A 25,772-nucleotide genomic window follows, 5' to 3' on the forward strand; every position below is an offset into this window, starting at 1 on the left:
CACAGAAAAACCTGGTTCCTGGTCTTTTTTTTTTTTTTTTACTTCCTCTGGCATAAGATTTACAAAAGAACTGTATTAGCAAAGAAATAAAGGTTTCAGAGGTATTAAAAAATTCAAGGTATACATTTCAGTACTAGTGAGTGCCCATATCCTAGTGAATGTATGCAGTATGATCAAAATAACTGGAAGGTTTCCACCCGGAATTTCCTCTAACATTTAAAATGTGGGCACCACAACCTTTTTTGGAGGGGAAGAAAAGGACGTGACAAGTACTGCAGTCCTAATGACTTGTTCCAACACGTCTCTGGTGGGCACAGACTGGTACAGCAACGTCCACCCACAGCCGGTCATTCCACATTTGTGTGCCTGGTACATGCTCATTCAACACCACTCCCCCTGCTGCCCGTTCAGAAAATAACTTTATCTTGACCACTTTTCAGAACAGGGAGGAGGGCAGAGAACAGAGCAAAGGGGCGGGTAAATAGCGGAAGAGAAAGTACTGACCAGCTCTCCTTCCACAGCCCTGTGGGCAAAGAACTTCTGCTTATCGTAAACCATGTTTCTGCTTGGATTGTCAAAAGCACACTTGACTTTACACTAAAGAAGTACAGCCTACTCAAGGAACCAAGTAACTGAGAAACAGGAGGGAAGCTCCCAGGGTCCCCTGTACTCATGCCTAGAAACTGGCTTATGTTCTTAAAACCCTGGAAGGGAAAGGGAGGTATGTGAGAAAATCATTTTCATTACCTAGAGCTGGGGGAAAGATGAGATAAGTTGCCGAGGAGTAAACAGTCAGGAAAGATGGTGCATCTATTAATTTTCATCACAAAACCCAGGTCAACAACTTATTGATCAGACTATCAGCTCTAGTTTTTACCTGTGTCAGTGTCGAAGCTGACGGTGGCATGGAAACGCTTGCCATGTTTCAAGATATCCAGAGTCAGAAGAACTTCTGGGCTCTCTCGTTTCTCCTGGATGCGGTATAACGCACGTTCCAAGTTTAGCCAAAAACTAATTTCCTGTAAGGCAGTTCCTGAGGCAGGATCTCGATCAAGTTTGGTCACCTCAAATATAAAATAACATTCAAGAGTATTCAGCATTTAAACAAAGGTAAAAAACACACCGTTAGCTAAGAACATGCATTATAATTTAGTTTTTATATTTCAAGCAGATTTCCTTCCTTGTATTATAAGCGGTTTAGTTTGAAATCAAAGGTCTGGACTTCCCTGGAGGTTCACTGGTTAAGACTCCACGTTCCCACTGCAGGGGGTGCGGATTCGATTCCTGGTTGGGGAACTAAGATGCTACATGCCACAAAGTGCAACCAAAAAAGAAAAAAAAAAAAAAAAGAAATCAAAGGTCTGAGACCGCTGAGATTAGTGCTCTCTCAGGGATGGTATTTAAACCATGTCACACGGCACCCTGACCACTCCGCTCCACTTGGGCCGACATTAATCCTCCACTGAGCATTCCTGGGACCAGTGGGAGGTACTGCTAACAGTCATCACAGAACTCACCTCATGGACAAGAACTTGGACCAGTTTTCTCACAGATATTAAGGAGTAAAGCATTTTACGTGATAGTTTCAATACTGTGCTCTTACTTTTTGAATTTCTCGGATCCAGCGGTTAACTCCAGATTGTAACTGATTGAGAAAAGTTGGGTCTTCAACCTTATCTCCAAAGTCTGTAACTTTTGGCTTTTCTCCACGCTCATAACACTGTTTTGCAACATTTGTAATAATTGGATGAATGGGCAGGCTGATCTCTGGAATTTCAATATTCTGCTGCAGGTGAAGGAGTCCCATTTCAAGTTCTGCAATCTTTTTTTCAACTGAAGGAGCCATTTTATCACCATCCCTAAAAAGACAGGAAATACCTCAAACTTTAGTGCGCTACTGGTCTCCAAAGAGATTCTATTATTTCAGGTCTGTCAAATATTAATAATATACATTTTATTAATGCAACAGATTTACATCCTCTTGGTTTACTAGCTTTTCCCTCCCAATTTCTGAATTTTACATCATCTTCCACAGTGTGTTGTGAACATTAAATACGGCATTCAAACTAACGAAGGAAAAATGGTTTTTACCTGTCTGCCTTGCCAGACTCTCTGATATAGGACTTAAAAAAAGGAGCCACTGCATTGCTAATGAAAGAGTGCAAGGTTTCATACGGCGAGTCTTCACTGAGTGTGAGGACTCGGAGCTGGGAAGATACTGGCTTGTCTGCATCAATCACTGGAGTTCGTTTAATGAATGCCAAGCTGAAAGAACGGAAAAGAAGAAATTAGAACAAAGAGTCTCATTCTTCATCAGTTTTAATAACTGCAGCCTTCTTTGTGTTGCATGCAAACTAAAAATTCATTTGAATGTTTTAATTTTAAAATCATATTAGGAATAGACTAAATTGTTGCTTTTCTAATAGTGAAATACATTGCTTCTCTTTCTTTACTCACCTATGTGAGAACTAGCAAATCAAGGTTAAGGTTATAACATGTGACCATGAAAGCAGACCAAGTTAGTTTATCTCATATGGGGGTTGAGTTCATAACCTTGCCCTCAGGAAAACTAACCTCCCTAGCAATTGCAAGTTACAAGCCCCGATTAACTTAAATCTGATCTCAAAATAATTTGTCCCATTCGTTTATGGCATTGAATCACATGTCAACTTGACTAAACAAAAGTCACCTGCAAGCTGAAGTGACGAGAGAACATTCCAGGCCCCTACAGCCTGGCCTAAACCAACCCTCCCAGTTTCATCTCCTGCTACGCACCCCCTACCCCACCTGAGACACCCTTTAAACTACATGGCCCATTCTCTAAACTTCATGTGCTTTTGTGTAGTTGCTTAAGAAACCTATATTCATCTGTTGAAATTCCAAGTAACCCCCAAAACCCAACTCCAGCATCACTTCTCCCCTGGGGCCATCCCTAAGCAGAAGCAATCTCCCCAGTCTTCGTGTTTCATGGTATTCTACACCTTTAAGATTTTGCCAAGTATTACAGCTAGTTGTGTACCTGCCATCCTTTCTCCCAAAAGACCATAAACTTCTTGGGAAAAGGAACTATGTTTTATTCCTTTGCACACCTACTGCTGTATCTTACACATAACAGGTGCTCAAAGGTGGTTGAATTAACAGCTTCAACAGAAGCAATATTTGAATTTTCCAGTTCTCATATTATGTATATGTACTTTATACATAATACTTCACATTATTCTAAAAAGTCAGTGAAGCTTCCTGATGTGACACGCTGAGAAGGAACACAGTCACAGTAGTATTCCTGCTGAAAATGTGCAACTTGACTGTAACCATGGAGAAACATCAGACAGATCCAGTGGAGGGGCAGTCCCTCAAACTACTGGCCTGCACTTATCAACAATGTCAATATCATCAAAGACACAGAAAGAAAGACACAGAATTGGATTCTGGATCATGGGAGAAATACTGTAGGGGACATTACTGAGAAAATATGAATATGTACTATACCTAGAGTAATACTGTACCAAAATTTCTGGAACTTGAAAACTGTACTGAGGTTATGAACAAGAATGTTTTTGTTCTTAGGAAATGCTGCGAAGTATTTAGGGATAAAGGGGCAGGTTGTCTATAACTCTCAAATGGTTCAGGAAAAAACATGATGATTCAAACATGGCAAATGTTAACTGACATCTGGGAGTTCTACATGCTATCCGTGCAACTCTTGTAAGCTTGAAATTATTCAAAATAAAAAGTTTTTAAAAGCCAATGCAAAATAAACATTTACTCATTTGAATATGAATATGTCTACTGGAGTATAAACTGGCACAAGCCTTTTAAAAGGTGGGAAATCTGGTAACACACATTAAAGACTTCAGTGATGCATCGCATCTGAACCAGTAATGCTATCTTTAGGGATTTATCCTAAAAAGAATCAGACCGCTACCTATGAATGTTTACTACTTACTTATAATAATGAAAACTCAGGTATACTCTGAGAGCATTATTAGATATGCTAAGTACATTATGGCTCAAACCTAGAATGGATGATGCCATGATATGGCAATTAAAATAAAAATATTTTAGATTTTATACTGACTTGGAAATCCTCTTAATTTGAATAAATAAAATCAAAGATAAGAAACTGAATTAAAGAGCAGAAATCTTCTGAGTGTTTTCTTAGTATCTCTGTCTGAGTCGATTAGGATTTACATTTAATCCTCACAAGTTTATAGTCCACAATAATGCTATATTCACACTACTCACCTATTGGACTTAACTCCATAATGAATGTCTATGTTGATGTTATAGGAAATAAATTCTTTTTCTTCTTCTCCTTCATCACCAACATCCTCTACAAATCACAATAAATATTCTATCAAATTCATGTCAGTATTCCAATTTTTAATTTATCAACTGTTCAGAGCGCGATTAGCCTCACCCCAAGCCCAGCCTGACGTTTAAACCCCTACGTGACTTGGCTCTACCTAATTCTCCCTTCTACCCATTTTTTCTGACTGCTGACCCAGGCACTTACTTGCTGTGGGATCTTGGGCAAGGTTCTTAACTTCTTGGCATCTCCGTTTCCTTGTTTGTAAACTGGGGACGCACTGGCAAGCCTGGGTCTGCCTAGAGTGGGCCCTGGCCCCAGGGCGGTGCTAGGTGGTGTCCATAAGGCCAAGTTCTCCCCACCGCCTCCCAGCAGTCTCATCCCCTGTGCTCCAGTCACAGAGGTCGCTTCCCACCCCCAGCCCCAGGGTATGCTGCTCAGGTGTCTACTCAGCACTTTCTACGGGACAGGCATTACTTTAAGCGCATCACGCATCTACCCCTCACGACACGACACTATGGGGCTTGGCATGACTAGTATTATTCTTATTTTCCAAGCAAGGAATGTAAGTAAATTGTCCTCAGACATGTGACTGGAAAGGGACAGAGTGAAAATCCAGACGTCTGACTCCAAACCCCGGGTCCTCACCAGTACGCAGCCTGCCCCCTTCCCTCCTTAAGGCCCCTACAGGGAAACCCCCATCAAGAGAACCGCTGTCAAGAAACATCCCCAGGTCACCAAGGGGGCATTCACCTGGCTGTCCCCTCTGCCCTTATAGCGCTTTCAGAGCCTGCTCTGGGGTCAATTTATGAATACAGCAGTAATTTGAAAAAGCTTACTGGAATTTAATACTAAGACAACTCAAGATGCATGTGAATAAAATTTCTAGATAGTTAAAAATGAAAATTGAAAAATTAATATAAAAATCATAAAAATGGGACGTAATACAAACCTCTAGATCTAGCACTAATCAGCTAGATGGGTACACCCTCTAGTTGAATTATCTTTGGTATGACATACTGTATGGAATAACTGCATTAGCAAAAATTAATATTGAAGGATGAATCTAACTTGATATGTACGATTTGCTTTCACTTCTAAGTCATGGTGTAATAACAAAGGCAGTAGGCTTAACTAAGTGATCTCGGGAAAGTCATTTTTCTTCCTCTCAGCTTCAAATTCGTAAAACGTAAAAGGAACAACAGAGGAGGGGGTGGGATATTAAATTAGGTGGTCTATAAGGTTTCTATAAATGCTAAAAACTATGAGCAAAAGCTATTTGCTTCTTTCATTTTAAGATGAGACAAATACAAAATTCACACTAAAAGAATATAAAATATTAGTATATTTATTTATATATATAAATATATATTTATCAAGACAATAACTCTTCCAAAATGTTGTTTTCAGTATAATTTTAGGAAGGAGAGGAGTGGGTGGCGGAACATTTTCGATGCCAGTGACTTCCTGGCTGTGTTTTAAAATTACTAACTACCTGAAAAAAAACCCCAAACCAACCAACCGAGTTTTCTAACTACTGAAATGTGGACATACCACAAGATAAGATAAATCATACTGCCTGAAACCAATCAAACATATAATTGCAATCTGTAAAACACAAAAACAAAGAGTATAAGGAAATACCCCCAAACTAAAATAGTTGTCAGGGTGGTGGGATTATGAAATATTTTTTCCCTTGATTTTTGGAACTTTCAATAATGCTGTTCTATGATTTATATAAAATATGTCATTAAGATAACACCCAAACAATAGACAATAAAAGTAACATTCTATAATCACCAAAGGAAATTACTAAGTAAAAAATATGGTGTAACTTTGAATCATATCTTCCTCCCGGACAGAATGGCATCCTCTATACAAATAAAATTATCTAGAAAACATGCCGACTGGACACAACATCTAACCACATCCCCAGCACATCCTAATGCAAACAGGGTTAAAGGAACTGGGCAGCAGGCCAGGCGATGAGTCACGGCTATCTCGGGACCACTGTGAACGCCCAGCCCAGCCCAGCCCAGCCCAGCCCGCGCTAGGACTAACACTGCAATGCAGCAGGAGACGGCTGGGGCTCGGGAATGCACACACGATGACATAATCCTCAGACATGGGTATGCAAAATAGGTGTCCTCTACTGCTCTGTAAAATTCTAACTTCCTTTGATGACAGTAATTTATGCAAGTCATCATTAGTATCGGCCATAGACTACATTTTGGATTAGTTTTTTAATGCTATTCCCCATACATACGAAGATCATACGAAGTCTGAGGATGTCTGACTCCCATTATAAAGAACACATGACACTGTTTTATAAACTGCCAAACAATTTAAACTTTCCTGCCTCTTTATAAATTATTATATTTTCCAAATAACAATAATTCTATTTCTGCAGAAACTTTTTAAAAAAATTGTTTAAAGGAGGAGAGAAAGACACTTAATAGTCCATTCCTAACAAAGAGGGTACTAATCCTGCTATATTAGAGGCTTATATACGAACACAATCTGCACGTCTATCAGGTAATACCACTTTCGGTAAAGTTTGAACCAGTTGCCTAATGATGCTAAAGTTACTGGTTAATACACAACAGACCGATACTGTGCTGCCTATTAACACGTTCAGGGAACTAAAATACCAGCACAGAAAGTGCTGCGCCCGACTCTCGGGTTCCCGTGCTGCAAGCCACACTGATACACATGACAGCGCCTGGTGGACATTTCTTTGGTTAACTTCTGAGAGTTTATCAAATTTCTAGAGATGTTCAAAATGTCATTTAGCACTATTCTGCATACGCTTCTATTCAAAGATGAATGTATTTCAAAGTACGAGTGATTTGTATCATTACATTGTGAATTAGGTGAGCAATGCGCCTCATTTAATGAAATACAAACAGATGCACATTCAATCACCTTAAGACTCATACCACCTCTCTTAGGTAGATGGGTATGTGTCCGCAGACTGGTGAACAGGCAACTGGAAAAGGGCGAGGGGAGGCTGCCGGCTCCCCTGCCCTTGGTCATCCCTCCCTCCCTCTCCCCTCCCAACGTTCTCCAGCCACAGGGCAAGCGTGCTCTCAAGCTAGCAAACGAAGCCAGTCATTTTCTTTGGCCAGAGGACGTGTTGCGTGCTCCTGGCTCTCTTTATCTTTCCTTTTCTTTTCCCTTTAAAATCCAAGCAGGCTCCTAATACCACATTACTTTGGCCGATCGCTGTCGTACACGCCCTCCCAGTTCTCCCGTGGTCGCTCTAGCTCTCCGCTTTCCCATCCCTGGTACTTCCTCCAGCCACCCTGACGTCCACCCGCCCTCCTGTCCTCCTTCTGAGGCTGTGACTTCTTCGCACCCACTCCCTGCCCTGCACAAGGCTGAGAGCGTGGTGAGGGTCTCGGGTCTTCTCTTCCATCCATAACATTGCTGGGAATTTGAAAGGAGGGTTGAACCCCATGTAATCCTTGTACACAAGGTAAAACTGGGGCTCCTCTTGACATTTCCAGAAAAAAGGAGAAGGAAGTGAAAAAAACTAAGTCGGTAATGCCTAAAGGATTTAAGGCCTCATGCTTTTTAAGGCTAACACTAATACAAAAGAAATAATTGCTATGAAGTAAGTGAAAACAAACACTCCTATTCAATGGATACCAAGGAATTCAACAGAGAAATTAGTTCTTAGGTTTCGGAATTCTTCTTAAAACATCCTTTTCCTCACTGGGTCTTAAAATCCTGCGGTTTTGGTTTCCTCACTCATGACAGAGGCGCTGGACTAAGTCTCTCCCGCCGTTCCCAGCCTGATACTCCACGATGCTGAGAGACGAGATTTCCATCTGTCTTCACTTTTTAAAAAGAAGTAATGACTGCTTTCCCTTTCCTGTACATGAATTCCACTCACAATGAAACACCTCACTTTGAAAAGCATCTTGCTGCAGACTGCTTTGTCCTACAGAGGGTGGGGGGCCCACCTACAGCGTGACAGCATAGGACAGCAAGAACCCAGGTTGATGGACTCCTGGCCCAGTGCTCCAAGACAGTGCCGGGTCCCAGTAAATGTTTCCTATTAATTTATTAATCATTTTATTAACCATTTTGGGGTCTAAGCCAGAAATGAATACTTTTTAATCATCAATCCACTACCTTTCTTCTCTTTTTAGGGAAATTAAGTCCTCAGAAAAATAATGTTTAAAACTCCACAGAAACACTTCCCATACCCCTCCGTAGGCCACCACGTCTCTAGGAAGCTGGGTCCTGTGAGGAGCCCTGGCTTCATTCCAGGCAGGAGTCTTCCAGACTCCAGCCATCTCTGCACTAACGAAGAGAGGGTAAAACCCCCTGAACTATGTGTGTCAGGAACAACTAAAATCCCAAGCTTCGGGTAAGCACCGACTAAAGGCAGCCACTACTTCCAGTCTTAAAGACGAAGCTCCAAGGGTAACACATCTGAGTGGAACAAAACCGAACCAAAACCGCACAGCGCCCGTTCCCAGCCTGGTCCCAGACAAGCCCTGGAACCACCACTCCAGCAGCTGCAAACCGCAACATCCTCACTGGTCCCTACCTTCACCACCCAACCTTTCAAGGGACAGAACACACCCCAAAATGCACTTCAGGTCAAAAGCGCTACAAAAGTGTCATTAACATCGAAATATGCCTACCACGTAGGGATCACCTACCTGGTCACACTTTTAGAAGTACGCTATGAGGAAAATAATTTTCTATAGGCCAGGAATTACAGGAAGGAGATTTCTCTTTTTAAAACGGGGAGCTACAATTTAACATTCCCTTTCACCAACTCTTCACTATCAAAATTAACTGTTAAGGGGACTTCCCTGGTGGTCCAGTGGTTAAGACTCCGCGCTTCCACTGCAGGGGGCATAGGTTAGATTCGATCACTGGATGGAGGACTAAGATCTCGCATGCCTCGCGGTGTGGCCAAAAAAATAATAATGATAAACTGTTATAGTCACAACCTTTATTCTACACTTTAAAGAAGGCTCTACTTTAACAAAAAAAAGTTTAAAGCTAGCTGGAGTACTTATACATATACAGATATAGAGATAGACCTTCATATAAAAAAAAGCTTCTATATTCAATGTGTTTGGAACATTCTTTCCGTAAAAAAGGGGGGAAGAGGGGGAAAGATAAAGTAGAAGTAACTTCTTTTCATTAAATAAATTATACGACGTCATTGTTGGTGGCGGTCTTTATTCAGTTCAAACCATTCAGATTTATTCTCCATATCATAATGCAAGCCTGCCTTTTCACTGTAAATAACTACTGGATGTTCATATCTGATTAAATGTGCAAATGGCGATGTTAACTCATAAAAACCAGCCCTCCTTCTAAGTGACCTGGGTTGACACTTACATCTAAAGTATGCTAGTGGAGCCAGGATGCTAATAAGACTGATGGGGCCACACAGTTTTTCCTCAGATTTTCGTAAGTGAAAAATAAGTTAAGACAGGTTGAATTACTAGAAATACTTCCAGGACTTTTATAAATCCAGGAATGAGACAGGATTTCAATTGCAGACAGTCTCATTACCTAGTCAACATGCAAAAGTGCAAGTCATTATGGAGCCAAGATTTGGACGCGTGGATACTCGTTTTGCTGAAAGGAGAAAATGTACCCATCAAGAACACAGAGGTGATTTGCACCAGAAAGCATGCAACAGAAATAGGGTCCCCCTCCAATAATTTTAGCAAAGTTCAATTCTAAGGTGCTTGAGAAAAGTGAATCACTGAGGAGCACTCTAGAAGCAAAGAACAAAACCTACAATTGTTTTCTGTAAGAAAGAAACTGAGACCTAAGGTAGCAATCACTGATTTCAAAACAAAAACCGTGCAATGAAAATATGATCAAGAATCAGCCAAGGTAAGGCTAATCAAAATACAATAACAATGCAGATTAAAATGTATTTTAATAAAATAATGTATATTCATTAAAAAATGACAAGACAGATACCAAAATGCCGACAGTGGTCATATCCAGGTCGAAGGATCCCAGGTGACTTTAATTTTATCTGTATACTTTAATTTTCTATTGTGACTATATACTTTTTTGAAAGAAAATAGATGAGTTAAAAAAAATTTTTTTTAAACAGTAGTGGTTTCCATGCAAGAAACAACCCCAAACATAAAAGAAAACCCTAAACAACTTTAAGACTCTAAATATGCCTGGATGGCTTATTTGCTTTGAACATTCCTTGTGGATCTAAGAAAAATACTCTTTCACACTCGCTGACCCTCCTGCAGAGGCCAATGCTACAATGAAGCATCTCCTGAGTAGGAGAAGCCTTTGAAAGAAACAAACTATCTGCAAGAAACTAAGTGTGTGTAGGGGTGAGAGGGGAGCGGTGAGGCAGATAGTTGAGATTCTCTTACTGACAGAACCATACATCTTTTGAGATTATAAGAAGCTTGTCTCCGAACACTTTCAGACAATGCCCAGTCCTTGGTGCTAAGCTAGCATTTACCTGGACATCATCCTTGGCTTGCCGGATGGACGGTGCCACACCCATACATGTGCTGTCAAATAAGCTCGCCACTGGCTACAAAATGGTCTGAAAGCATCAAGGGGAAACCCTCCCTGAAGGCAAGCTCCACTCTCAAGGGAACCTAGGCTTGCTTTGGGGAGGTCACTAGAGGAGACTGCGGGAACATGCAAACCTTTTGTCCCGTCTCTTCACGAGGTGCCTAACCTAAGTCTCTCTCCTTTTAAGATCTGTAAAATAGATTCAAAGACCATGGGGTCATCATTAGGATCTAAGCATCACACAAATACAAGGCATGATGAAGGGAAACAAGCAGTGGGCTGGACACTGAGATGTCGAGTCTAGCCTAGGGAGTAGGATTAGCTGGTGTGACCTTGGGGCAGTCACTTCGACCGAGCCTCAGTTTTCTCGCGTCTGAAGTGGGCAGATGCACCCACTCAGCAGGGACAGCATGAAGTCCAAGAGGGAGACCTGCGTACGCTATCCACCTAGAACAGTGATGCCCCGCTCGCAGCCGGGGCTGTCACTGTCACTCCTCGGGCCTCGGCATCTGGGTCCGCACAAGGCAGAGGCCGGGATGCCCGCCGGTCAGGGCTCTCCCAGCTCCGGCTCGCCAGTATCTCCCCCTACACCCGGACGACCGAAGGACCACAATCCAGGCTGCCCCCGGCGCCGCCCCTGACACATCCCTCCCGAGGCCGGCCTAGCCTGGACACAAATCGAAACCGAAAAGCCCATGTGACATTGGAGGCCGGGATGCGGCCTCCGCCCGCGCTCAGCCCGGGAGACGCTGTCTCCACCCAACTCGGCCATCTTGAGGCCGAGCTGACAAAGCGATCCCATTGTTGCCGGTGACGGCGAGGCTGGGCGCCCTCCTCCGTCCCCGCGACCCGGAAGGGGGCACCCTGGGGCCCTGGCGGCAAGGGGTGTGGCGGGAGCGAGGCGGGGCGCCGGGGGACCCACCGCAGCCCCGGCCCCGCACCTTTGAGCGTGGAGCGCTCCACCAGGACCGTGTGCACCTGCGGGTCCGAGAGGAACTTGCGCATCTGCTCCAGGGCGCTCTTCTCCTCCAGCGCCGCCTCGAGCGCGGCCGGGGCCTCGCCGCCATCCTCCAGCAGCAGCGGCACCAGCTTGCGCAGGTGCTTCTGCAGCACCGACACGTCGGCCACGTTCTGCACTGCCGACACCTCCAGGCCTGCCGAGCCGTCCTCGCCGCCGCCCCCGGGCTCCGACATGGCGCCGCGCTCGGGACTCGCAGGCAGCGCTGAGAAGGCGGCCGCGACTCGGCGCGAGAGCGAGCGGGCGGACGCACGAGAGAAACGAGCAGCACAAGCCGACCGCTCGCTAGCCCGCTGCCGACTGAGGAGAGGGAGCGCCGGCTCCTCCCTAAAGGCCGCCGCCCGCCGACCCCGCCCCGCCGCCGCCGCCGCCCGCCTCCCGCCTCCCGCCTCCCGCTGACCGCGGCCGGCGCCCGCCGCAGCCACTGGGCCCCCTCACGGTACCGACGTCACGACGTCGGGCTCAGGCGGCCCGGGTGACTCCGCCGCGCAGCCTTCTGGGACTCGTAGTTCCAGGGCTGGGCGGGGCTCCGCAGTACCCACACCTCAAGCCCTAAAGGTGGGAACTTGCGGGGGGCGGTGAGAGGTGGTCAGGGACTACGTCTGTCCTGTTCACTGCTGTGGACTCAGCGAACAGCACAGAGCCTGAGACACTGCACTAATACTGAATGAATGAATGGTGTTAACGAGCTAACGTGTTTTGAGCACTTAGCCTGTGCCTGACATTGTTCTAAGCACTTACCCTTTGTAGTTTCTTTGAACGAATGAATGACTACGATGTGTTGAGCTAGAATATAGTCATCTGTGTTATTAAATATACATAGGGAGACTGCGGATCTTTTTCAGAGGGAGAGGAGATGAGGGAAGTGTCACATTGCTAGGCTGGAAAGAGGGAGGCTGGGAGGGGACATTCCCAGAGCAGGAAGCAGCTTCTGCAAAAGCAGAGAGGCCTGACTGCAGGAGCGATGTACTGGAAAGCCAGGAGGTGACACCTGAACGGTGGGTTGAAGCCTGGCTGTTGTAGGTTCTGGTTACCAATGGCAAAATAATTTCCCCCAGGGGCTTCCCTGGTGGCGCAGTGGTTGAGAGTCCGCCTGCCGATGCAGGGGACACGGGTTCGTGCCCCAGTCCGGGAAGATCCCACGTGCCGCGGAGCGGCTGGGCCCGTGAGCCATGGCCGCTGAGCCTGCGCGTCCGGAGCCTGTGCTCCGCAACGGGAGAGGCCACAACAGTGAGAGGCCCGCGCACCGCAAAAAAAAAAAAAAAAAAAAAAATTCCCCCCAGAATGCCGTGAGGACCACGGGGGAGACCTACAAGCATCCACCTAGAACAGCAGCCGGGGCTGACGCTGTCATTCCGATGGCCTCAGCATCTGGGTCCACACAAGGCAGGGACCGCCGTGCCTGCCCAGTAAGTTTCCCCCCAGCTCCCATTTGCCTGGACCTCCTCCAGTACACCGAGATGACATAGGGGACAGAATTCAGGCTGCCCACATTCTTGGTTTAGAAATGAGAGTTATTATAAGGAGCAGTAATTGGCTTTTGAAAGTTCAAACTCATCACTCGCTTCTTAAGTTGGGTGGAGGAAGGGAAGCCAAAGGTGCTATTTTTATATCAAATTACACAGTCAGAGAGCTGAATCCTGATTGGTAGAATGATGATGGGATGATTTGATTTCCCCAAATCATCTTTGGAAAACTGCAAAACATGCAGTATGCCTATTCTTGCTCAGTTACCCAGTGCCAAGCCCCAGGAACTGCTGGAACATGAAGACTAATGAGATGATTCTTGTCTTTAAGAAGCTAATGGCAGAGGGGACAGATTAATATCCCATCCTCCTCCTGCCTTCCATCAGTCCACTCTTTATTTTGTGTGGAATTTTAAAAATTGAAGTATAGTTAATGTACAATGTTGTGTTAGTTTCAAGCGTACAGCAAAGTGATATATATATATATCTGTTTCAGATTCTTTTCCGTTATAGGTTATTATAAGATTTTTTTACATTAATTAATTAATTTATTTTTGGTTGCATTGGGTCTTCGTTGCGGTGTGCAGGCTTCTCATTGTGGTGGCTTCTCTTGTTGCGGAGCACGGGCTCTAGGCGCGTAGGCTCAGTAGTTGTGGCAGGTGGGCTCAGTAGTTGTGGTTTGCAGGCTCTAGAGTGCAGGCTCAGCAGTTGTGGCACTTGGGCTTAGTTGCTCTGCGGCATGTGGGATCTTCCCCGACCAGGGATCGAGCCTGCGTCCCCTGCATTGGCAGGCAGGTTCTTAACCACTGCGCCACCAGGGAATTCCCTATTATAAGATATTGAGTGTAGTTCCCTGTGCTATATAATAGGTCCTTGTTGTTTACCATTAGTTTGTTTTCTGTCTGTGAGTCCATTTCTGTTTTGTAAATAAGCTCATTTGTATCATTTTTGAAGATTCCACATATAAGTGACATCATATGATATTTGTCTTTCTCTGTCTGATTTATTTCACACTAGTCCAGTCTTATATCATATGCCCAAGCAGATCTAAATAAACTTCCTGGAAAAATATAAAGCACTGCAATGAGTTTGTGCTATGATCATAATGGTAATGAATAATAGTAACGCCACCAACAACTGACACTGAGAGCTCACTCAATACCAGGCACTCTGCTAAGGGCTGCCCCCTGCCCCATGTCCTTCCGGGTAGGAACAGGGATGGAAGAAAATCTGTTAGGTGCAGGTTAGTGAGCTCTGAATTGACCACACACCATTGGAGCCCCAGAAACCCGGCAGCAAACTGGCAGATGGAGAGAGACTGCTTGCAGCCTGCACCGTGAGTCAGCACCACCCAGGAGATGCAGCCATTTGGGCATCCGAGGGACTCAAACATCTGCAATCTGGCTCCGAGCCAGGGCAACAGAGCAGCAGGCTCCGGATGTGCAGCCCTATATGTGTGATAGGCTCAAAATTAAAAGTGTTTGTTGTTTCTAAGAGAATGGAAATCAGAGGAACCTGAACAATCAGTCTGCAAGGATCCATACATTGATCAAATGTGCTTGCATTTCTGTTTTCTAAAGATGTTTGCTGTGTTGAATAAATACATTGTAAGAAGAATGGTCCATGTTGATTGACTGCTTACAGAGTGCCCAGCACTCTAAATTCCTTATCCTGGGGGCTGGCTAGACTGCCCCCGGCTGACAGGGAAGGGGATATTTCTGTGAGATGCTCCCTTGGCCTCCTGGGGCAGGACTCTGCCCCAAGCTGACTCTGTGTGTGTTGGGGGGGACCCTCCACCCACACCTGGCCTCTCCCACTGCAAACTCCGTTTGGCATCTCCGCTTTCTCATGTCCATAGCAGAGGCTGCTTTCAGTTGGCAGTAGGCAGGGGGTGCTGGCGAGAGAGAATTCTTTCTAAGTTGATGGGGGATGGTAGTGGCTGCTGGGCCACATGTATTTTATCAGAAGTTGGTGATGAACTGTCCACATGTCCATTCCCCACCCTTCTCCTTCAAGTACTGCACTGGATGGCCCCTCAAATCCAAGCTGGGGGCTCCTTCTCATCCCCATCTTCCCTCTCCCTCTCCCTCTCCCTCTCCCAACCCTGGGCCACACTGAGCCCTCAGCGGAAGTCCGGCTGGCCCAGCACCTTCAGGCTCTGCGTCTGGCAACCCCCTCTCCCCCCTCGAAATGCCACATTGGGCTCGCCCATTCATTCATTCATTCATTCATTCCATGGGCTCATTCCCAGCACCAGCAGGGCCTGGCGCAAGGTGGGTGCTTGGTTAACTGCTGTGAAAGCAACGCCTCACGCCCCGGGAACGCGGTGCCGGGTGGCAGCGGCGGCCGGTCCACAGAGCGTATTTTGGATTTTGACCTTGCCAGCTGCTCGAAACCAGGCAGCGTCATTCCGTCGCCAGCGCGGGACTCCACCCACCTATCGCTCACCAGGCTACAGGACACTTACTGATGAAGCTCGTCCTGGCATCCCCCCCTTTTCTGTCTCGGTTCCTTGTCTGATGAGCCTCTGGGTGAGTCTGGAATCACCCCGGGCTCCTGGCGACTTTGAGCCGGGCTGGACGCGGCTGGGGGGGCGGGGGTGGGTGGGGTGGGGTTGGGAAGCGCCTCTGAGGAACAGAGCGGTCGCTTGGCGCCCTCTAGTGGCGCAGCGGAGGACGCGCACCCCGGAATCTTTTCCTGTCGCTCCTAGGCCTCCTCCCAGCCTGCTGCCCCATCCGTCCCGGGGACGCCTCCAGGCTCACCTTCCCAAGGTCATCCGGGTGACTCGTCCAGGGTCGCCAAGCGAGCAATGGCGGTGACCAGCGGGGAATGCCAGCCCGTGGTCCAGCCTGCATCCCACCGCCCATTGATAAAGTTAGAGGAGATTGCCTCTAATGCAGACAGTTCAGTCTCTCTCCTGCGCGCAAGCCCTCCGGGACGCCTGCCGCTGCCCTGGCCGCTCCTCTGGAGGTACCTGGCCTCTTCTCTTACCTGAGAACTGTCTGTGTCCCCAGCCAAGGCCACCGCTACCTGGGGACGCTGGGCCCCACCACCTCTCATGGACATCGTCTCTGAAATGCCGCCCTCGCCCTCAAACGTTCCCTCTCTCCCTGCTGGGTTCTTCCCGGCCATGTCCAAGCTGCTCCAATGCATCCCTTCTTTCGAGAAACCCCTGCCACACCTTCCTGCCAGTACTTCTCACGCTTTGCTAACTTTTTCAGGAAAACTCCTTGAAAATGAGCATAGGTGGGGACTGCCTCTCACCCAGCCCAACCCCACACTCCCCCGCCCCCCACCCTCCCCAAAAGTGCTGTTGTCAAGGTCACCAATGGCCTCCACGTGGCCAAATCCAGTGACCAGTTCTGGGCCCTTCTCTTGCTCGACCCTTGGACGCCATTGACACTGCGCGGCTTGTGTGTGCTGTCAACACTCCCTCCCAGCCCTGTGACACTCAGTACGTCTGCACACCGATGAGTCCCAACCTTAGAAGTCACATCTGCTGTTGTTGGGTGGAGTGTTCTAGAAAATGCCAATCAGGCCAACTTGGTTGAAAGTGTTAAGATCTATATCCGTGCTACTTGTTCTACCTATTAAAGAGGTGTTGAACTTTTGGCTTATAACTGTGAAACTGTCTCTCTCCACGCAGTTCAGTCTGTTTTTGCTTCCTGTATTTTGAAGCTCTATTATTAGATACATAAATCATTGTTGTGTCCTTTTCATGAATCAACCCCTTGATCTCAGTGAAACGCCCCACTTTATTCCTAGTAGCATTATTTGCTCTGAAATTTACTTCATCTGATATGAGCACGGTCTCTCTGGCTTTCTCTGGATCCGTGTTAGTGTGATGTCTTTTCCATCCTTCGCTTTTACCCCATCTGTGCCTGTATACTGGGTTGCCCAAAATGTTCATTCGTTTTTTTCCATAAGCTGGCTCTAGTAGCACTTAGTTGTCTTTAACTTCATTCGAAACAATTTTGTTAGACTGTACGTGAGAGCTGTCCCATCAGCGTGCATTTTAAAAAAGCATCAAGGGCTTCCCTGGTGGCGCAGTGCTTGAGAGTCCGCCTGCCGATGCAGGGGACGCGGGTTCGTGCCCCTGTCCGGGAGGATCCCACATGCCGCGGAGCTGCTGGGCCCGTGAGCCATGGCCGCTGGGCCTGCGCGTCCAGAGCCTGTGCTCCGCAACGGGAGAGGCCACAACAGTGAGAGGCCCGCGTAATACAAAAAAATAAAAAATAAAAAAAAATAAAAAATAAAATAAAAAAGCATCAAAATTGGTGAATTTTTGTGCAGCCATTTTAATATGGAAGATGGAAGAAAAAAAGCAACATTTTCAGCATATTATGCTTTATGATTTCAGGAAAGGCAAAAACGCAACTGAAATGCAAAAAAAGATTTGTGCAGTGTATGGAGAAGTTGCTGTGACTGATCCAACGTGTCAGAAGCAGTGTGCGAAGTTTCGTGCTGGAGATTTCTCGCTGGACGATGCTCCACGGTCAGGTTGACCCGTTGAAGTTGATAGCAATCAAATCGAGACATTAATTGAGAACAATCAACGTTATACCTTGTGGGAGATAGCCGCCATACTCAAAATATCCAAGTCAAGCTATGAAAATCATTTGCACCAGCTTGGTTATGTTCATCGCTTTGACGTTTGGGTTCCACATAAGTTAAGCGAAAGAAACCTTCTTGACCGCATTTCCCCATGCGATTCTCTACTGAAATGTAAGGAAAATGTTCCGTTTTTAAAACAAATTGTGAGGGGCGGTGAAAAGTGGATACTGTACAATAATGTGGAACAGAAGAGATCGTGGGGCAAGAGAAATGAACCACCACCAACCACACCAAAGGCCGGTCTTCATCCAAAGAAGGTGATGTTGTGTACATGGTGGGATTGCACGGGAGTCCTCTATTGTGAGCTCCTTCCAGAAAACCAAACGATGAATTCCAACAAGGACTGCTCCCAGTTACACTAACTGAAAGCAGCACTTGACAAAATCGTCCAGAATTAGTCAACAGAGAATGCATAATCTTCTATCAGGATACTGCAAGACCGCATGCTTTTGATGACCAGGCAAAAACTGTTACAGCTTGGCTGGGAAGTTCTGATTCATCCGCCATATTCACCAGACATTGCACCTTTAGATTTCCATTTATTTCGGTCTTTACAAAATTCTCTTAATGGAAAAAATTTCAATTCCCTGGAAGACTGTAAAAGGTACTCAGAACAGTACCTTTTATCAAAAAGATAAAAAGTTTGGGGAAGACGGAATTATGAAGTTGCCTGAAAAATGGCAGAAGGCAGTGGAACAAAAGTGTGACTACTTTGTTCAATAAAGTTCTTGGTGAAAATGAAAGATGTGTCTTTTATTTTTACTTAAAAACCGAAGGCACTTTTTGGCCAACCCAATAATTAAAGTGGGTTTCTTATAGTTGGCTCTTGCTTTTAAAAAATCCTATCTGACAACCTCTGCCCTTTATTTGCGGGGTGGTGCGGGGTTAGAGATGTGGCTGGGTGAAGTCACCATCTTGCTATTTGATTTCTATGTGTCCCACCTGTTCTTTGTCCAGAAGTGAACCCTTGACTCCCCTCCCCGACACCCCCAGAGCTCCCCATCTCAGTAAACACTGCCTGCCTCAGCCAGGTGCTCAGGGTGTTCCTTGGTGTCTCTGAAAAAACTCCCAGCCCCTCACATCTCCATCTGGCCCCGCAGCAAACCCTGCCACTCTCCCCGGACGCCTCCCAAATCGGACGTCTCTTATCCACCTGCACTGCCAGTCCCAGCCTAAGGGTCTTCCCCTCTTTCTAAAATGCTCTTCCTAACAGAAAGACTCACAGACATAGAAAACAAACTTATGGTTACCAGTAGGGAAAGGGGGGTGGGGGGAGGGATAAGATAGGAGTTTGGGATTAACCGATACACGCTACTTTATATGAAATAGATAAACAACAAGGTCTTACTGTATAACACGAGAAACTATATTCAATATCTTGTAATAACCTATAATGGAAAAGAATCTGAAAAAAAATATATGAATCACTTTGCTGTACACCTGAAACTAACACAACACTGTAAATCAGGTATATTTCAATAAAATTTTTTTAAAAATAAAAAGAATGCTCTTCCTCCAGGGTCCTAAAGAGCTTGCTGCTTCTCTGCACCAGACCTCTGCTCAAGCGTGACCCTTCAGAGGGGCCTTCAAAATAACACCACCACTGCTTACCCCTTTATTTATTGCTTCATTTTCCTCCAGAGCATGTGTCCCTGCATGACACATATTTGTGCTTCTTGCTTAGGGTCTGAGCCCCCAACTAGAATGTGATTCCATGAGGTCCAGAACTTGCTCTGGTTAACAATGAATCTTAGAGTGGGCCAGTGGCTGGAACTGCGTCTTGCTCACTGTGGGTGAGGAAGGAATCTTTGAGGCCTGAGGAAATAAACAGAGTCATTCTGTTTCCTTCAGGTGAATTACAGGGTGATTCTAAAAGAACAGAAGTTAAAAAAAAAAAAAAAAGTGGGACTTCTCTGGCAGTCCAGCAGTTAAGACTCTGTGCTTCCAATGCAGGGGGCACGGGTTTGACCCCTGGTCGGGGAACTAAGATCCTTCATGCCACACGGCGCAGCCAAAAAAAACCCCCAAAAAACAGTATTACTCAGCAGGTGTTGGCTACAAACACATCAAAGCCGATTTGTAAAGACACGGTCACAGCTTATGTCTATGACGTCCCTCACGTCACACGCACATGTTGATCCACGCTCTAAGTCATCCCAGGTGTTTGGAGCTCATCTCCTTCCAAGCCCACGATGCATTCCTTCATTTCCTCAAGACTTTGGGAAGAGGCGACACAAATATAAAGTTCTTGATGCAGCTTCATGAAGAGTTACTTAATGGGAGCTTCCCTGGTGGCACAGTGGTCGAGAGTCCGCCTGCCAATGCAGGGGACACAGGTTCGTGCCCCAGTCCAGGAAGATCCCACATGCCACGGAGCGGCTGGGCCCGTGAGCCATGGCCGCTGAGCCTGCACGTCTGGAGCCTGTGCTCCGCAATGGGAGAGGCCACAACGGTGAGAGGCCCGCGTACCACAAAAAAAAAAAAAAAAAAAAAAAGTTACTTGATGGGATATCTGGGGATTTGAGAGGTTGGATTATGTCCCCCAGAAGACACGTTGAAGTCCTGACCCCTGGAACCTGTGAATGCGACCTTACTTGGAAATAGGGTCTTTGCAGATGTAATTAAGATGAGGTCATTCTGGATTAGCATGGGCCCTAAATCCAATGACTGGTGTCCGTATAAGAAAAGGGAAATTTGGACCCAGACACACAGACACACACAGGATGAACACTGTGTGACGACAGAGGCAGAGATGGGAGCTATGCGTCCACAAGCCAAGGGCTGCCAGCCACGACCAGGAGCCGGTACAGAGGCCTGGAGCAGATCTTCCCTCAGAGTCTCCAGAAGGAGCCGGCCCTACCAACACCTGGGTTGTGGGTGTCCAGCCTTCAGAACTGCGTGAGAACAAATTTCTACTGTTCTAACCACCCAGCGTGTGGTAGTTTACTACAGCAGCCCTAGGGGATGAATGCACCACTGCTCCAGAGACAGCTTAATAATTCGACCGGCACACCGAATCCTGCATCGTGGAAGCTTTAAGACTATGGGACGGAAGGAAGCCAGGTCTCCTTCTGCAGAAAACGAAGTTGTCTGAGACTTCCTGTGGCTGTGGGGTAGATCACCCCCCTGCAAGTGTGTCACTTGTGTCCTCCACAAAATAGGATGGGCCAAAGACCTGTGCGTCTGATGTGGCACAAAGATATGACCTTTTGGCAAATCTTTTATGAGTGCCCTTGCAACAGGCTGCTTTCAGTGCCCTCATGCCGCATTATGTGATTCACTTTGATATTGACATGGGATGCCGTCTAGTCATTAAATGTGAGGGACCGGCGGAGCGAGCTTCATCTTCTGGGACCTCTGACGCCTACAGCAGAAATTGCAGGTGCAGGTGGTAAGATTTCGCTTTCTGCCCCTCATGAAGAACTTGCTGGACCGCGAGCTGAGGGACGGCTAGCACACGGCTAGCTCTTTTGTCGGTTTCCTGGGACTTCCTGAGTGGTGATTTGTGCTCCCTCAAACATGAGTTTCTGCTCCGTGCCCTCTCTTTCTGTTCCATCTGTTTGTATCAGCAAGAAACATTATGACCAGGTGGAGGTTTTGGGGGGTTTTTTGTTTAAAAAAATTTTTATATTATATTGACATATAGTTGATTTACAATGTTCTGTTAATTTCAGGTGTACAGCAAAGTCATTCACTTATATATATACATATACATATATCCATTGTTTTTCAGATTCTTTTCCCATATAGGTTATTACAGAGTACTGAGTAGAGTTCCCTGTGCCATACAGTAGGTCCTTGTTGATTATCTGTTTTTTATATAGTAGTGTGTATGTGTTAATCCCAAACTCCTAATTTATCCCTCCCGCTACCCCCCTTTCCCCTCTGGTAACCGTAAGTTTGTTTTCTATGTCTGTGAGTCTGTTTCCATTTTGTAAATAAGTTCATTCGTGTCAATTTTTAAATTCTACATATAAGTGATATCATATGATATTTATCTTTCCCTGACTTACTTCACTTAATATGATATTCTCTAGGTCCATCCATGTTGCTGCAAATGGCATTATTTCATTCTTTTTTATGGCTGAGTAGTATCCCATTGTATATATGTACCACATCTTCTTTATCCATTCATCTGTCGATGGACATTTAGGTTGCTTCCATGTACCACATCTTCTTTATCCATTCACCTGTCGCTGGACATTTAGGTTGCTTCCATGTCTTGGCTATTGTGAATAGTGCTGCTATGAACATAGGGGGTGCATGTATCTTTTCAAAGTATGCTTTTCTCTGGATATATGCCCAGGAGTGGGATTGCTGGATCATACGGTAGTTCTATTTTTATTTTTATTTTTTTAGAGAACCCGGGGGAAGGTTTTTGAAGTGATCCCTGCACTTGTGGTCACAGAATGCAGTAAAGCAAACTCCAACACACAACCTCAGGGAAAGTAAGGGTAACTGTATTAATCATGAGAGGCTGGGTTATACTGCAGGGACAAATGACAGTTAAACCTCAGTGGCTAGAACATTTCTTGCCCCAGCTACATGTCTATCTGGGGTTGGCTGTGACTTTGCTGCATGTGCTCTTATTCTGAGACCCGGGCAGATGGAACAGCTTCTATCTGGAGCACTGTCTGTTGCTTGGTCAGTTCTGGCTGCTATAACAGAATACCATCGACTGGGGGTACTTAAACAACAAACATTTATTTCTCACAGTTCTGGGGGCTGGGAGCCTGGGTTTGGAGGGGCAGCATGGTCCAGTTCTGGCAAAGACTCTTTTCCTGGTTTACAGATGGCTCCCTTCTTGCTGGGTCCTTGCATGGCAGAGAGAGAAATCACCTCTCTAGTGTTTCTTTTTATAAGGGCACTAATCCCATTCATGAGGAATTTACCCTCATGAACTAATTCCCTCCCAAAGGCCTCATCTTCAGATACCATCACATTGGGGACTGGGGCTTTAGCATGTGAATTTTGGGGGCAGGGGACACAAACATTCAGGCCATAGCACCTGTTCTATGGCAGAAGGAAATGAGCTATGGAGAGAACTACATGCTGGCTCTTCGGTTTCTGCTCAGAAATGACACGTCACATCCTCTCATATTTCATTGGTTGAAGCAAGTCACACGGCCAAGTGTGATGTCAATGGACCAGGATGTATAAACTCACAGGGAGGGGAAATGAAATGCTACAGTAAGTCAGTGAAATATGAGGGCAAAAGGAGTTGCTGTTTCTTTTCTTTTCTTTTTTTTTGGCTACACCACATGGTATGTGGGATCTTAGTTCCCCAACCAGGGATCAAACCTGCGCCCCGTGCATTGGAAGGCCGTCTTAACCAATGGACCACTGGGGAATCCCCAGAGCTGCTGTTTCTAAGAAAACTAAGTTGAATTCTTTTTTTTTCTTTTCTTTTTTTTTTTGTGGTACGCGGGCCTCTCACTGTTGTGGCCTCTCCCGTTGCGGAGCACAGGCTCTGGACGTGCAGGCTCAGCGGCCATGGCTCATGGGCCCAGCTGCTCCGCGGCATGTGGGATCTTCCCGGACTGGGGCATGAAGCCACGTCCCCTGCATCGGCAGGCGAACTCTCAATCACTGCGCCACCAGGGAAGCCCCAAGTTGAATTCTTATCTGGGAAGACTGGATAAAGGCAAGTCCCTAAAAATATTGTTGGAATTACATTCGAGTCAGACAGGTGAAGACATTGGGGAAAATCATAACCATCTAGAAGGATTCTGTGTGTCAGCTGCTAACATAGTGCCTTTCGGTCCTCACTCCACTTTAAAGAAACCAAGACTGGACATTATACACAATCTATCACTGGTGTATGGATTGTGCATGAAAGATGGTGTGGCATTTGAATCGGTAGACTCTTCCCCAAGCAAAAGGCTCTGGGCTTTACATGAAAGCCTTTGTTGATTCATTCAGCGTTCACGGTGGGAAACAAACCACTCCAGGTATTTCAAGTAGAAAGGGATTTCACAGAGGGAGTTAAGTGCTTACAAAACGGCAGAGACATCAAGGGCTGCCCCAGACCTGTGCTTTATGTCCCTGTTGCCACAGCTGTGGTCACCCACACCATGAAGCAGGTGACCAGGCAGTGGGACGTGGGTCCAGCTACTGCCAACACACATGCCTGCCAGAGCCTGCTTGCCACCCGTTGGGCTAATCTCTTTGGAAAAATTACCTCCCAAGGCTTGCATGGGTGTGTTTAATTGGTAAAACCTTATCTCCAACAGAATCCTAGCTGCAAGAGAGTCTGGGAAATACAGGTTGTTTTTTTTTTTTTAAGTTTTCCTGCCTCTGCAATAGATAATGGGTTAAATATGGTTTGAAAGAAGCTGTGTATCCAGCAAAATTGGCAAATACAGGAATGTTCTTTTATATATATTTGGGGGGAACTTCCCTGGTGGCATGGTGGATAAGACTCCACACTCCCAATGCAGGGGGCCCGGGTTCAATCCCTGGTCAGGGAACTAGATCCCACATGCATGCCACAACCAAGGAGCCTCAACAAAGTAGCCTGCCTGCTGAAACCAAGATCCGGTGCAACAAAATAAATAAATAAATATTAAAAAATATATATATATATATATATATATATTTCTTTTAGACAGTTTAAGTTAAAATAAGTTGTTTAGGGACTTCCCTGGTGGCACAGTGGTTAAGAATCCGCCTTCCAATGCAGGGGACACGGGTTCGAGCCCTGGTCTGGGAAGATCCCACATGCCGCGGAGCAACTAAGCCCATGAGCCACAACTACTGAGCCTGCGCTCTAGAGCCCACAACTACTGAGCCCACGTGCCACAACTACTGAAGCCCACGCACCTAGAGCCTGTGCTCTGCAACAAGAGAAGCCACCGCAATGAGAAGCCTGCGCACCGCAATGAAGAGTAGCCCCCACTTGCCGCAACTAGAGAAAGCCCGTGCGCAGCAACAAAGACCCAATGCAGCCAAAAATAAATAAATTTATTTTTTAAAAATTGGAAGGATACAGAGAAGGTGAGCACGATCCTGCACAAGGGGGACACAAATTCATGAAGTGTTCTGAATTTTTACAACAGTGTGAGTGTACTTAATACCACAGAACTGTACACTTGGAAGTGGACGGGGTGGTAGATTTTTCAGTATGTGTATTTAACCACAATTTTAAGAAAAAAATGGATCAGGAGTAGTTTGGACAGTGCTTGCCTTCTTCTCATTGTATAACTTAGGATATGGAATGAGCACCTTTTCTCTGCCATGGTGAACCGTCATCGTCTTTTCTAGGTCTAGACCAGCCTCCAACGTGACCTCTGCAGGTTGAGTGATTTGAAACGTCTCTGAGTTCCTTTACCGTGAAGGTTTTTGCCAGCACCACTTCCTCGGCATCTTCCTCCTTCTCGTCCCTCCCCAGGTCCCTCGGCTGCACACCCCCAGCCCTGGAGCAGCGGCAGAGCCTGCACCCCGACCCTCCCCTGCCCTCCTTTCCTTCTAGGACCGGCACCCTTCACTCCAGTTGCACTGCCAGCTTTATTAGTGTTTTAGGTACCTTTCCTGCACTTCCACCTTTTGGCCAATTCCCTCTGTCAATGATGCATTTTTGTAAGACATTAAGTGGGTTTATCACAGAAGGCAACACAACTACACACTTTGCTGGCTGTGTAGGAACTGAGTAGCAGGTGTGTGGTGACCAACAACTATTTTTTTTAATTCTTATTTATTCATTTTTAAATTTTTTGGCCATGTTGGGTCTTTGTTGTTGTGTGCAGGCTTTCTGTAGTTGCGAGTAGGCAACTAGAGTAGGCAAGTGGGGGCCTACTCTTTATTGTGGTGTGTGGGCTTCTCATTGCAG

The 25,772-nt window shown here is 46.0% G+C and overlaps 1 protein-coding gene and 1 pseudogene across 1 annotated transcript in view; one reads left to right on the top strand and one right to left on the bottom strand.

Annotated features, from left to right (window-relative positions):
- DYNC1H1 (dynein cytoplasmic 1 heavy chain 1) overlaps positions 1-12,179 on the bottom strand; it is a 66,511-nt gene extending 54,332 nt beyond the window's left edge. Inside the window, exons 1-5 of the mRNA XM_060095625.1 lie at positions 11,788-12,179; positions 4,246-4,333; positions 2,092-2,265; positions 1,604-1,859; positions 878-1,064 (exon numbers count right to left, since the gene is read on the bottom strand). Coding sequence (XP_059951608.1) covers positions 878-1,064; positions 1,604-1,859; positions 2,092-2,265; positions 4,246-4,333; positions 11,788-12,040 — 958 coding nt within the window. The 5' untranslated portion in view covers positions 12,041-12,179. The remainder of the gene's footprint in view (positions 1-877; positions 1,065-1,603; positions 1,860-2,091; positions 2,266-4,245; positions 4,334-11,787) is intronic.
- A 12,715-nt stretch (positions 12,180-24,894) lies between these two features.
- Positions 24,895-24,995, top strand: LOC132489727 (U6 spliceosomal RNA; annotated as a pseudogene).
- The last annotated feature ends 777 nt before the right edge of the window (positions 24,996-25,772 follow it).

The sequence above is a fragment of the Mesoplodon densirostris genome, chromosome 4, assembly GCF_025265405.1.
Source record: "Mesoplodon densirostris isolate mMesDen1 chromosome 4, mMesDen1 primary haplotype, whole genome shotgun sequence".
NCBI classification, from domain to species: Eukaryota; Metazoa; Chordata; class Mammalia; order Artiodactyla; family Ziphiidae; genus Mesoplodon; species Mesoplodon densirostris.